This window comes from Pipistrellus kuhlii, unplaced genomic scaffold, assembly GCF_014108245.1.
Source record: "Pipistrellus kuhlii isolate mPipKuh1 unplaced genomic scaffold, mPipKuh1.p scaffold_m20_p_8, whole genome shotgun sequence".
In the NCBI taxonomy this organism is placed as follows: Eukaryota; Metazoa; Chordata; class Mammalia; order Chiroptera; family Vespertilionidae; genus Pipistrellus; species Pipistrellus kuhlii.
Window position 1 is genome coordinate 30,727,984 of NW_023425584.1, and position 14,451 is coordinate 30,742,434.

At 53.1% G+C, this 14,451-nt stretch overlaps 1 protein-coding gene across 1 annotated transcript in view; it reads left to right on the forward strand.

Moving 5' to 3' along the window:
* The window catches only part of FSTL4 (follistatin like 4), a 296,460-nt gene that overhangs the window by 244,347 nt on the left and 37,662 nt on the right, over positions 1-14,451 (forward strand). Inside the window, exon 7 of the mRNA XM_036424598.2 lies at positions 10,200-10,366. Within this exon, the coding sequence (XP_036280491.1) occupies positions 10,200-10,366 (167 nt within the window). The remainder of the gene's footprint in view (positions 1-10,199; positions 10,367-14,451) is intronic.

The following is a 14,451-nucleotide window of genomic DNA, read 5'->3' on the forward strand; positions in this document are numbered from 1 at the left end:
TGGGAGATGAGACTGGAAACGGGTGCTCGTGGGCCTTCAATGCCAGGCAGAGGAGCCGGTGGGCGGGAAGCCGCCTGCGGAGTCACCTCCCAGGAAGAGGCTGCTGCCCCCGCCCATAGTGGGGTCCTGACCAGGAGCAGCCTCGGAGGAGACGAGGAGAGTCAGGCGGGTGACGAGGGGTGCGAAGGTGGTTCAGCTGTAATTGTAAAATGGGGAGACGTGAATGAGATTTGGGTTCATTCATCCCTAAAATGGAGCGCTCGCCCAGCCAGCCTGCAGCCCCCGCGTGTGCCTCGCAAGGCGGGCACGGCATCGTCGACTGCAGCGAGAAGCAATTTGCCGAGGGTCAGGATGTGCAGATTTCCAGACTGACAGATGGCGGGGGAGTCTCTGGAGAGGACACGGGAAGCGATTTTCTTACCGAGATCTGTCCTCGGACAAAGCACACCTGATAGGGTTCTCTCTGCAAGAGGACTTAGAGAACCTAGCCCCACCCCCTCCCACAGCCACACACCTCTCCCAGCCAGTCCTGGCGTTCTTGCCCTGGTTGCTTTAGGAGTGAGCCCGAGACACCGATCTGGCTGATGGAACGTGAGGGGACCGCAGCATTGAGGCTCTTGGGGGAAGCTTCCTGTCCTTACAGCTCACGCCCAGCGGAATCCCCATCCCCCACTCTGGGATGAAGTGCCCGCCCGCAGGCTGGATCTGTGGGGTACAGCCACACCCTGAGGGCTGCAGAGCCTGCGTCTTGGTGACATTCCAGAACCACAGAACAACCTACCCAGGAAACTCCCTCTTCTCATTGAGTGGATGAGAACTTTTCCTTATTAGTCAGCCCATTTCCCATCAAGGTTTTCTGTAAAGAAAATAAAGCCATCTTTACCCATGCACGGATGTTCCCTAATAGCATAAATCAGACCATTTTCGTTTTCTGCTCAGAGTCCATCGGAGAATGGATTCTCACGCAATGAAAACCCAACTCCTCACCATCGTCATGGGCCCTGCCAGCCTGGCTCCTGACCTCATCTCTAGCCACACCTCTGGCCACTGCCCAGGGGCCTCCTCTCTAAGCCCGGGCTGCCCTTTTCCTGTTGGTGCCTGCAGCATCACCAGCCAGAGCGGGACAAGGCTCCTCCAAATTCCAAACCTGAAGTGCCCCCAACCCCACCCGCCCTCCTGGGTGCGGTAAAACACTCAGGAACCAAGGCCACGGGAGCTTCTCAGATGTGTTCTAAAGAACACAGGGGAGCCCAGAGGGAGGACAAAGTCTGAACCCAGCTCACCCAGGAATCTCGGGAGGCATGCTGGAAAGAGATGGGGGCCGTGAGCAACGTTGCCTTGAAAGATGGAAGTTGGCAGGAGCTCCGGGGTGCTGGGAGCAGCGGCACCCACGGCCGGGCTTGGGACCACTCCTCAGGGGTTCGTCGGAGCCGTGGCAAGCTCGGGAAACTGGAATTGAAAACAAAAACGAACACATGGATGTGAGCTGTTCTCCAAAATGGTCTGCTGGTGCCTGTTTACGAAACCCAACCATGACTTAGCGTTCTCAGGAGACTGAATAATTAAATAGAAAGAGCTACATTCATTGCTGTTTTTGCAAGACCCAGATGGCTTCTCCCCTTTGATGCGGGAGGAATGGCCCCAGTCAGAGAGGGCTCAGGTGGGGAGAGGGGACCCAGCAGGGCTCCCTGTCTGGCTTTCGCTGCTTTGGCTGCCGCTGGACACACCCCAGGCCCGGGGACTCCAGGAGAGACACCTGCACAGTAGAAACTGTGTCTGCTCCCTCTTCCTCGGCTAAAGGTCCTTAGTCACAAGAATGCCGCAGATTATAAATCATTGCAAAGCCTACTCACTGGGGAGATCCAGAACATGTTTGCAATCGACTTGCAGATCAAACGCTTTCGGGAGGTTTAGAGGATTCTTAGTGTATACAGAGATGGTGCATCAAGTCTGCATGTGGGCCTCTGCACCTCCCAGCTTGCCTCACTCAGGAAATGGCAAGAGGATCAAGCCAGGAGCTCAGGAGTCATCCCTGGCACCCCTTTTCCTTGCCTATTCCCAAGCCTCTTCTCTCCATCACACAGTCACCCCGGTCTCTCACCTGAACAAATACTGTCTCACCTGCTAAAGGGTCTCCCCACATCTTCTCCTCTCCCCAACAGCCCATTATTCACACAACAGCCAGAATGATCCCTATAGCATGCAATTCAGATCACATCCCTCCTTGACTTAAAATCCTCCTGATCCCTTTCCACTGCCTGAAATTAAACCGCCTCTGCCTGGCCGCCCGCACTTCCCACTCCTCTGCTTCTGTGCCTTGCTCCTGTGGCTTTGGCCACACTGGCAGTCCTCAGTTCCCAGAGCGTTCTCGGCTCGTAGGGCCTTTGAACAAGCTGTTTTCCCTTAGCAGAATGCCCTTTCCCCAGTCTTGGCCTAGGTCAGTGGTCGGCAAACCGCGGCTCGAGAGCCACATGCGGCTCTTTGGCCCCTTGAGTGTAGCTCGGCGTTAGAACCACTTCTTCAAAATAGACTCGCCCAGGCCGAAAACCGACTGCTGCGCGTGGGCTATGAAGTTTCAATCGCCCACACATGATATTTTGTGGAAGATCCACACTCGAGGGGCCAGAGAGCCACATGTAGCTCTCGAGCCACGGTTTGCCGACCACTGGCCTAGGTGCTTTTCTTCTCATCTTAGAGATCTCCACGTAACCCATTGTATGCCAAAAGTGTCTGTAGACACAAGCGGCAGACCTTTTTAAAAAAAAAAAAATGTTTTATGGTCACACTTTATAATAATTTTTCACGAGGACTTTCAGCTGAAAATATTCAAGAACACCCAAATTGTGAGTAATATATTTATTTTTATATTAGTCATTGCAAATTGGTTTTTTAATTAAATTCAAAATATTGTGGCATGTGGGGGTGATTTTCGTGTGGCAGTTACCTGGTTAAATGTCTCCTAATGAGCAAGGCTCCCACCGCCACTCCCACTCACATCCTAATGGGCTTCCCTGCTGCTCTGTCCGCGTCTTGTTCTTTCTGTCTGCAGTGCTTATTGTGCTGTGTAGTTTATTTACACGTTCTCTCCCGGCCCACTCTGAGGCCCCCTTCTTCGCCCGGAGTCTGGACACTATCTGGTCATGAAAGGGCCATGGGATGAGTGAGCTGCCTGGGCAGGGGTGTTCGGGGGATATAAGAGCAGAAGTTGGATCTCCTCTCACCAGAGATTCTCAGAGGGTTTCTGGCCTAAATAACTTGGCCTCTCAAAGGTCCCTTCCACAGCTCACTCCAGTTTCTTTCGAGGAAATACATGAACTTGTCTTTCTTTCTCTTCTGAGGGAGCCTGCGAGGTAATTAACACCAGCTGCTGTAGAAACCCCCAAGCCTCAGCAGTACAGAGCTGAGGCTGTTTCTCATCCTCATCAGGTCTGAGCAGGTCAGGCAGCTCTCAAGCAGCAGCTAGGAGCTGTGTTCTTCACTTCCACAAAGTACAAGACCACAGAGGAGAGAAGATAGCGTGGATGATGACTGCATTAGGCAAGGTTCTCCAGAGAACCAAGCCAAATAGGATCATCGATGGGTGGGTGGGTGAGTGTATGGAGTGGGTGGGTGAGTGTATGGAGTGGGTGAGTGGGTGGGTGAGTGTATGGAGTGGATGGGTGAGTGTATGGAGTAGGTGAGTGGGTGGGTGTGTGGATGGGTGGATGGGTGGGTGGGTGGGTGGAAGGATGGAGAGAGAGGATTTTGGCAGCTGAGATTTGCAGTCAGGAAGTTGGGGACCCAGGAGAGCCAATGGCATAAATTCCAGTCTGAAAGCCAGCAAGCTCGAGACCCAGGAAGAGATGGTGTCTGAACTCCAAAAATAAAACAAGGAAGAGGGAACCTACAGATGGCACAAAAATTGAAACAGATTTTGCATGAAGAAACAGGAAATTTTGGACAAGTGCAAGTCTGGCGGGTCCAGAGCCCCCTGTGGAGGCTAGACACAGCTCAGCGCTCAAAGCGTAAGTGTCAAGATGAAAGGCCCTACAGCAGCACGTCCCCAGCCTCCCACCTGCCCAGTGCCAGCAGCTGTTGGGAAGGAGTAAGTGGAGGGGAAAAGAGGGGACACAACACATCCCACCTGTTATATCTGCAAATGCCAGGTTAAGTCACGTCCAGGAGACATTGAGATGTTGCCTGTCCCCTACTTGGTCAGAAGACATGGTTTCTGTCCTACTTACCAACTTTGTAGTGTGGCCCTGGTCACAGGAACAAGACCAGATCAATAGAGCTTGTCCCACAGGTGCCACACTTCCTAGGTCACCTGAAGGGTTCATTCTGAGAAGAATAAGCATTAATTTACAAGGAGAACATTAATTTACAAGGAGAACACTGTGAGAAGAGGCTGCAGCCACAGAGGTGTGTCTCAGCGCCCACCTGGCTCTCTCCCCAGATGGCCCTAATTCTCAAGCAGGTCCCTGAGACTGGCTTTGCCCTTCAAGGTTCAGTCTAAAAATCACCGTGCAGCCCAGTCAGTGTGGCTAGAGGTTGAATGTTGACCTATGAACCAGGAGGTTGCAGTGCGGTTCCCAGGAAGGGCCTATGCCTAGGTCGCGGGCTCCATCTCCAGTTAGGGGTGTGAGGAGGCGGCCGATAGATGATTCTCTTTCGTCACTGATGTTCTTATCTCTCTCCCTCTCCCTTTCTCTCTCTGAAACCAATAAAAACATATTTTTAAAAATAAATAAAATACCGCTGTGCAGGCAGGTTGATTGAGCTTTTGACGGGCTCTTTTCACCAAGACCATCATTTGAAGAAGAAAAAAAAAATGCCATCTGTGCAGTTGGGAATGTGTTCCATTAGTGCATCTCCAATATGCGAACACTAACGCCAACTTGATGGGAATCTGAGAACAGGAATGTGTTCCATTAGTGCATTTCTAACATATAAATACCAACGCCAACTTGACGAGAATTTGAGAAATTTAATTTTTATTGCTGTGAAGCACCAGAATCCTGCTGGAGAAGGTGCTGACGGGCTTATGAGTGTCGCATCGAGTTCAGTGCAGTGTGAGAAATGGCACCCGAGATCGGGGAAAGCTGTAATAGGAACTAACACCAGCTCTCCAGCGACCAAAGTCTCATGGCCTCCTGTTTTCAGGACAGATGTTTGTTACCTGCTCACCATGGGTCCATTCTCCCCAGCACCACCCCTTCTCTCCAAGCTCCAAGGAGCAGGGAGAGCAGGCGTGCAGGGAGCAGGCTGAGAGCTGGTGTTTGCACAACCTTATGTCTGGAAAACCAAGGGTGTTGCTGCTCTGGTTTGAAGGACCTAGACAGTGACGTAGATGTCTCCCTGGAGATAGCTGTCAGCCCAACTTGGCCTCAAGCCACCTACTGTGTGCTAGGCACCAGAGCCCCAAATAGTCCTGCCTGGGACCCCACTGCCGGACACGCAGTCTCGTTAGCGCGCCACGAAGGTCTGTCTCCCACTGACTTCGACAGCCTGGCCATGCAACCTGTCCCTCTTAATCCCAGGGGGGGAAAGGGAAAGCCCACTGACGCCAGAAGACCAGGTGCACAAGGAGGTAGGAGTCCCAAGTTGTGAGGCCCCCTAACTCCTTTGTCCTCCCCAAATTCCCTGCTCGCCAGGCAGCCTTCCGGTTCGTATTACAGGGCCATTGGCACCTGGGGGCATCTCTGCCCAACAGGCCTGGGCAAGCTCCCCTCTTTCCAAGGACACCAGCCTCTTCCATAGCCGCATTCTGCAGGGGGTCACTTAGCAGGAAAGCGGGGCTGCCAGAGGAAGGCGTGCCAAACAGCAAGTAACTGGGAGTGAGGAAAGGTTCGGTTGCCATAAATTTCTTCAGAATTTTACGCGGAGCCGGAGAATATTGGCATGAGCTAAATTCAATAAAACAACATTTAATTAAACTTTAAATGATCCAAATATTTGCACTTGGGTTAATGTTTGTGTAGCTGACAGCAGAATTGTGATGGTCTGTCAGTATGCACCATTCTAATTTTGCGAGTCTTTCCTGTGCAAAGTGCATGTCCTCACACATACAGATGGCGGGTGGGTGTGCTCAGCAAGGTCGCGGGAGCCGGCTGTCCCAGGGCAGAGACATAGATGCACACACTTCCCTCCCGGGGTGTTTTGGTTGGTTGTTTGTTTTTAGCCCTGTGCTATAGGCTCCTCCAGACATTTTTTTTAAACTTTTTGAAACATATTGCCTTGGGGCCACGTGGAGGGAAGCCTCCTGCATTGCACATAAGTGTTACATTCCAAATGAGAGTGGTGCTCCGAGCCTGGTAAGTAGGGCCCCCTGACCCCCAACCAGCCAGTCTACCTCCCCTCCCCAAATCCACCTGCACTCCCTTTCCATCTATGCAGACACCCCCATCTTCTAAGGCAGTGTTTCCCAAAGTGTGGTACACGTACCCCCAGGGGTACGAGAAGATTTTGGTGGGGGTACGTGTTGCACCGGAGTTTGGTGGGGGTATGCACTGCACCGTGCTTAGCTGTGCCTAATTCTACGTTCTCATGAGTACGAGGGGTACTCAGCGTTACGAAATTATAGAAGGGGTACACATATGTCAATGTGTACCCCTTCTATAATTTTCGTAACGCTGAGTCAAAAGTTTGGGAAACACTGTTCTAAGGCAAGGGTTCTCAGCCTCAGGGTACCATGGAGCCCTGGTGCATCAGTGCACGAATGAAGGGGCGCATATATCTTTTTTAATTAGAATTTTGGGTATGTTTGTGTGGGGGTTTTTTTAATAAGTATTCAGAATGAAATTGCTAGATCATAGAATATCTCTGTTTTTAATTTTTTTGAGGAATCTACATATGTTTTCCATAATGGCTGCACCAGTCTGCATTTTTACCAGCAGTACACAGGGTTCCCTTTTCTCCACATCCTTGCCAGCACTTGCTGTTTGTTGATTTATTAATGACAGCCATTCTGACAGGTGTGAGGTGACATCTCATTGTGGTTTTAATTTGCATCTCTCTGATGATTAGTGATGCTGAGCATCCTTTCGCATGTCTTAGGCCATCTGCACGTCCTCTCTGGAGAAGTGTCTATTCAGTCCTCTGCCCGTTTTTTAATGAGGTTGCTTGTTTGTGTGTGTGTTGTTGTTGTTGTTTTTGGTGTTAAGTTTTATGACTTCCTCAGATATATTGGATATTAACCCCTTAATGGGTGCATCATTGGTGACTGTCTTCTGCCATTCAATAGGTTGTCTTTTTGTTTTATTGATGGTTCCTTAACTTTGCAAATGCTGTTTAATTTTATATAATCCCATTTGTTTATTTTTTTGTTTCCCTTACCCAAGGAGATATGTCCAAAAAATATATTACTAAGAGAAATGTCAGAGTTACTGCCTATGTTTTCTTCTAAGATTTTTATGGTTAGGGTCTTATATACGTCTTTAATCCATTTTGACTTTTTTCGTCTATAGTGTGAGAAAGCAGTCTAGTTTTCGTGTTTGTTTTTTACATTATCTGTCCAGTTTTCTCAACATCATTTCTTGAGACTGTCTTTTCCTCATTGTATATTCTTGGCTCCTTTGTCATAGATTAATTGGCCATATAAGTGATAACATACCTGACTTCTTCACAAGCCCCACTCACCAGCCACTGGGAGAAAAAATGCACCTAAATATTCAATCCATTATAAAGCTGAGTCCAGGCTGACGATCGTTGTTGCAGTCCCCATAAGTAATGCTCTTCCTAAGAAAAATGCTTCGTGTTTCCAATTCCCCACCCCACCCCACGTGCCCAGCTGCTCCTCTGTCTGGTACCTGAGTGTGGATTTAAGCAGCCTGCCATTCCCACCACCTCCAGTTTCTGCTGCTGGGACCTCACCCCCACACACACACCCCACCCCCAAGCCCCCAGTTGTCCTGTCAGAGGTCAGCCCTGGCTGAGCTCCTGGTCTAGGCTCTCTCAGCCTGGTGGACTCTGGAGCCTGAGGTTCCCTTGGTCCAGCCTCCCACGGCGCCCACTGGCACTATTCAGCCCTCAAGGTCAGGAGGTCATTGCCTTGGGGCCCAGATCTGGCCATCCAATGCAGCCCTCAGACACAGGGGAACAGAGCCCCTCACAGCCAGCCAGTGCACAGCCAAGGACCTCTGGGTCCCTCCAGGCCACTCAGGGCCCAGGGGGCTCTGGTGGACAATACCTGCCCTGGCTCTCTCACACCGTGTGTAACCGCCCCAGGTGGGAGGGGAGCAGGCGTTTGGAGACAGTTCAGCCTCCTCCTAGGGCCCCCCACTTGGTTCCCCTCACCTGCACACTAGCAGGCACACTCTTTGCTCTTCCCACTGTCTCCCTTGTCATTCCCACAATGCCCCGGGACGAGGATGGAATAGTCCACACCTGCTTACTTCTTCCATAGAGCACAGGGCCTCATGGGTTTGGGGGAGGAGGGGGGCGGGTTATATACTTTTATTGATTTCAGAGAGGAAAAGAAAGGGAGAGAGAGGTAGAAACGTCAATAATAAGAGAATCAGCTGCCTCCTGCACACTCCCTACTAGGGCCTGAGCCTGCAACCTGGGCATGTGCCCTGGCCTTGTGGGCACTCAACCACGGGGCCACACCAGGCAAGGAATCCCATGAGGAAGAGGTAGCTTGTCTATACCTGGGAGAATCTGGGTTCTGAGCCCTGAGGGCCAGCACAGCACAGGGGAAGCGAGACGATTTTAGCAAATTCTCCTTATCTCTCCTCTCTCTGCCCTCTATCTCCAAAGCCGGTGGAGATACGGTGGGCTAGCGCCTTCTCTGCCCTGAGAAATGAGCCTCCTGACTCCGCGGCGGGAGGGCGGCACACGGAGCGTGATTGAGGAGGGAGTGTGAGATGCACCTTCGTGGGTGAAATACTGCGCGGGTTGCATCTGCATCAATCATCGGCTGCTTATCTTCCCTCCTGCGGCTCCGTCACCGGGAGCCGCATTTGTCCCGCGCGTGGTTGTCCCCTCTCCCCTGGCCTGTGGGCTCCTTTCCTCCTTTATTTCCATTTTCTCCATTTGCATCCATCCGCCCATCAAGCGCCGATTGAGCACCGGGTACTAGCATATACCGTGTTCCTCTCTGAGGGCCAGGGCGGGGCCACTGGATGGCCGTGGGCGGACAGGGCTCTGCTCCCAGGTTCCCACCTGGCTGCCCCTGCTTTGCCGGCATCGCGCCTGTGGCTTCGCGCCTGCGGCTGTTTTGGCTCCCCTTCCCCTCCCGTCTCCCACACACCCTGGCAGGAGCGTGTGAGCACAGATGTTCTGCCTGATCTCAGCTCAAAAGGGCCCCACAGAGTCACACAGCTCCATCCCCGGCACTCTGCCTCGCTCCACACCTGTCAGCCACCCCCAGGCCCTGACAGAGTCTCCGTCAGAGTAAACAGGGCTCCGAGCATTGCTGCTGTTCTCCGGGAATAAGCACAGCCCCCTCCCCACTTCCCCCTGAACCAGCTGCCTCCCTCCACTCATGTCGTCTCTGCCCCAAGCCCCCTGACTTGCAGATTTGGGGGAGGCAGTCCAGCCATTGCACTGGTGACTCTCCCTCCAAGCCTGATCCCATTTTGGTTTTTGAACATCTGAGTCTGGTTACTTTTTTCCTAAACCCCAAGAATTCCAGAAAGCCTGTGGTTCAAGGGAGGTATTTTAGACCCTTCTTCCCATTTGCCTAAAGAATGGCCAGCCTTCGTGCCAGTTATCAAGTGTGAAATGGCAACGATTAATAATCTGTGCAGCCTGAAGTACACTTCAAAAAATTAAAGGCTACTGTGCATGGTGGCTGAGCAGAAATCCAAATCCAAGTTCAGAGAATCCTCAGACAGAAACAAGCCTTCAAAGGTCAGCCAGTCTGTTCCCCAGCCCGCAGACAGCTCAACCTTTATGCTGCCCCCAGAGGAAGAGCTTGACTGCTCCCCGCCCGGCCCAGGCCTCGTGAGGCCCGAGGCCGGGAGCACACGGCGGGCGCTGCACGTCTGTCCTGGTCTCAGTGTGGTGGCCCGCAGGGTCGGCAGCCCACACGCCAGCCACAGCCCGGATGGCTCCTCTGGCTCATTTTGACCCACAGAGCCCTTTGACTATCTGGCCTAAGTTGTGGCCCCTCTCCCAGGAGGTATGTCCATCTGTCAGCACGTGGCTTACAAATTCCCGCCGCCTTCAGGCAGCCTCTGCCCCTGCCCCGGCACCTGACGGCCTTCTTCTCCCCGCAGAGGTGGTTCAGCTCAGCCTCGCCCCCGAGGAGAGGGTCAGCGTGGCCACGGTGACCGTGGGGCTGAGCACCGTGCTGACGTGTGCCGTCCGCGGGGACCTGCGGCCGCCCATCGTCTGGAAGCGCCACGGGCTCGCCCTGAACTTCCTGGACTTGGAAGACATCAACGTAAGTGGCCGGGCTCTGGCTTGGAGCTCAAACGTGCGTCCGGGGGAGGTAACCTGTGCAAGGCTGTGGCAGAGCATTTGGTACCCCCCAACCTGTTGCCTGGCACTTGGAGGTACCAGAACACCCAAGTCCCACCACGGGCAGAAGCAGGACGCCTGGTGGCTGTACGCCTGCCAGCCAGGCACAGAAGCAAGGGGGCAGGGCAGGAGGTCCTTGTTAGAGGCAAAGCAGCTAAGGTCAAGGGGTGGGCGTCGGGATGGGATGTGAGAGGAGGGGGGCTGTGTATCGAGCCCACCGCTCAGAGGAAGGGAGCACAGTGCAACAGAGAACATGGCCAGCTAGGAGGGCTCCGGGAGAACATCTGGGTGAGGTGCCCTGGGCGGTGGAGGAGAAACTCCAGGCCGAATGCTGGCAGAATATAGGCAGCTGAACATGGGGAGGAGGGGTTCCCTGTGGGGGGCAGAGGTGAGCTCCTGGGCTGGGTTGGCTGGAGGGCGGAGGCCAGGTGATGAGGGGAAAGAACATTGGGCCCAGCCAGAGGAGCCCGCCTGGGGCCTTGCTTTCGGAGTGGGAAATGGGGGTGTGGTGCCTTGAGTTGGAGAGCCCTGAGCTCACACAGCCCAAGGTGACCAACAGGAGAACTTCTACACTCCGAGGGCCCAGGCAGCCTGGGCTGGGGTCCCCGCGTCATCCACACTGCCTGCAGCACTGAAGCAATTTCTTAAACAGCTGATCCTCAATGAATTAATTTATTAGAAAAGTGACCTTAGTGGTGCCTCTCTTCTGCTGGACTTGAGAAATGCAGGGATTCGTTCAAGAATATTTATTGGCCCTGGTTTGGCTCAGTGGGTGAAATGGTTTCCCAGAAGTTCCTGTGAGAAGACAGAATGATGTCACCAAGCAGGGTGCTGCCAGGTCAGCAGAAACGGGGGGCAGCCCTGGTCTTAGCACAGGACAGGTCACCTGGCTCAGAATGAATGCCTGGGCCAGAGAAGGAAGACCTGTGGGATGCGTGGCCAGTTCCCGCTAACAGCGCTAAGGTGCTGGGGCAGAGGGAGTCGGCCTGGTCCGTGTGACCCCAGAGTTGGACTAGCACAAAGGGCCAAGGTGCACCCCAAAAAGAAGCCAATTTTAGCTCCTTAGCTGAACCCCATTTCAGCCACAGTCCTGCCTGTCAATGGAGTGAGCCCTCACAGGGGGCAGTGAGCTCCCAGCCCTAGAGACATGCCGCGCAACCAGGAGTGTGATTAGCAATGCCGCTGGCCACAAGAGGGCGACCTTGCAGTCTGCTCTATGGGGAGGGCCCCGTATGGAATTCTGCAGGAATCCTCCAGAGTTGGGATTCTTGCTGCGCCCTGGAAATGGTACAGGAAGCAGGCAGAAAGAGGGGCCATCCTGGAGATCCTCCCTGGCAGAGCTGGCAGGAGTGCCCTCCCCCCCGCCACACTGGGCAGGTCTGATTCCTTGTGATTTCCTCTTAGGCTGGATTCTACCCATATCCGAATGTCAGTGCCAGCACAAAGCCCATGACTGTTTGACGGGCAGGTGCCGATGGGCAGTCTTCTGAGCCTGAGACACCTAGAGTGTGTCTGGGGTCTTAGCAAGGGAGGGTAGTGTCCTGGGTGCGTGTGTGTGTGTGTGTGTGTGTGTGTGTGTGTGTGTTGGGTGCACGTTTGTATGTACAGAAGCTGTCAAGGTGGGCATCAGCTTCCAGCCATGTGTGGCCTGTAGTGACTGGTTCAGAACCAGCGCAGGCCTGCCTGTGTTTGTCTGACGTTCTCGGGCCTTGCTTGATGCTCTATTTAAAGGCACCAGAAATAGAGGCTGAGGCAGAACTCCTCTTAATGCACTTGCCATCAGTTAATTAAATTACTCTGAGTGTGTTTCCCTCCCTTAAACATGCCTCCAGCACCAACTCAATTGCATTTTTACTTTGCACAGTGAGGTTAGCAATTTGGGTAATTGTGGGTGCAACTGGAGATTGATGGCCTCTCCTTACCTCCCAGGAAGCACTTGCTGCTCGTGGTCAAGTCAGCAGCCCACACACAGGCAGGGCTCTGAGCTCCTCAGAAACCCCCCTATGAGGGTGCAGGGCAGCCCCAGCCCCACAGGGGTCCTCGGGCCTGATGTATGCAACCATACAAACACACACAACTCAAGTACACACATACACACACATAAACACACACACAACTCATACACACACCTATTCACACATATACATATGTGCCTGCAGGTGTGTGTGTGGCTCCCCTGCCTTAGGAAGAAGAGGGAGGGCACAGACTTGGGGTGGGGGTGGGGTGTCAAAGGTTCCTGAGTTTAAGTCTCAGCTCTGTCACTTACTGGTTGAGTGACCTTGGAAAGGCCACTTGACTCCTTAAGCCTCAGTTTCTTCCTCTGTGAAATGGGTATGAATAATAGTCACTGCCTCATAGGGTTATAGTTGCAGATTAAATTAGAAGATCCATGTGACATTCTTGGCATAAGTGTTCCATGCTATTATCACTCTCCTCCTCCTCTTACTCCTCCTCCTCCTCATCATCATTATTATTACTATTACTGCTGCTGCTGCTGCCAAACAACACCTTGCATCCTGAGTCCCCAGCAAGCAGCCAGCAGAAGCCTTGAGGCTCCCCAGTCAGGCAGCTATGACGCTGGGCTGCCCCTGCTGCCTGTCCTACGGATGGGACAACACCATCCATGTCAGTCTTGATTCAGGCAGGGAGACGGACAATGACCAGCCCCCTCCTGCAGGTCCAGAGCTGTTGGGTGAACTGTGTGACTTCTCTGAGCCTCTGGGGACATGGAGATGAGGATGTCCTCCATGAGGCTGAAGATGGTGACATGACTAGCCAGGTGCCCACACAGCAGGTGTTCATTCATAGGAGCAGTCCTCATCTGGGGACAGTGAGGACAGCAGCCCTGGGGGAAAATCAGCTGGGCGGGGGGTGGCGGGGGAGAGAGGGGAAGACAACCAAATCCTCCGGATTCAAGGGGTATTTTTGAAGTGGTCAGGGGAGAACAGCCGAGAAGGGCAGCCCGGATGGGGCAAAGACCAGGGATTGAACAGCTCCTAGAGACTCTCAGCATACAGCATGCCGGTGCCCCGGCCCGCCCGGCCGCCGCAGGCAGAGAGGGAGTGCTGCCCCCCACGTGGTGATTAGCGCCTGGCACAGAACACCGCACAGACCGGGAAGCCGATCGGCCTACAAAACCCAAGGCGGAGCGGAGCGAGCACGGGGCGGGGCGGGCCTCCCTGTTTTGTCACTCGGATGAGACATCTTGATTGGCAACAAAATATTAATCACTTTCTCCCTGCTCTCTTAATGAGACGCTTTCATGGGCAACAAAATATTAATTTGTCTTGTCTTATCTGTTAAGAATTCTGTTAATGAATTCACTCACAGGGCCATTACAGAATGCCATCCTAATGACACATGTAATTAAACTTTTCTGACTTGCAAACTCCAAGGATGCCTCGAGCATCAGAATAATATTTGATTAGAAAGTAAATGTATCCTCTAGCCCGGAGCCAAGTGGGAAGGAGCCTCTCGGATTCCCCAGCAATCGGTGTCGCTGTCACAAGCATTATTGAGTCCCGGGTGTGTGCGTGTGTGTGTGTGGGTGTGTGTGTGTGTGTGTGTGTGTATTCGTCCAGATGGTGCACACAGAGAATCATCCTCTGGACTCACATGCTATGAGCTGGTGAGTCCCAGGCCTGTGCCAGAGCAAAGAGCAAAGACACCCTCAGCCTCGAGGGGGCTGAGACATCAAAAGGCCGAGTTACACCAAAACCAGTTTGGCTCAATGGATAGAGCATCGGTCTGCGGACTGGAAGGTCCCAGGTTCGATCCCGGTCAAGGGCATGTACCTTGGTTGCAGGCACATCTCAGTGGGGGTGTACAGGAGGCAGCGGGTTGACGTTTCTCTCTCACTGACGTTTCTAGCTCTCTATCCCTCTCCCTTCCTCTCTGTGGAAAATCAATAAAATATATTTTTTAAAAAGGCAGAGTTACAAGGAGGGAGCCAGTTCTGGGGGCCAGAGGAAGGGGAAGTTCAGGTTCAGGGACAGGGATAAGCAAGAG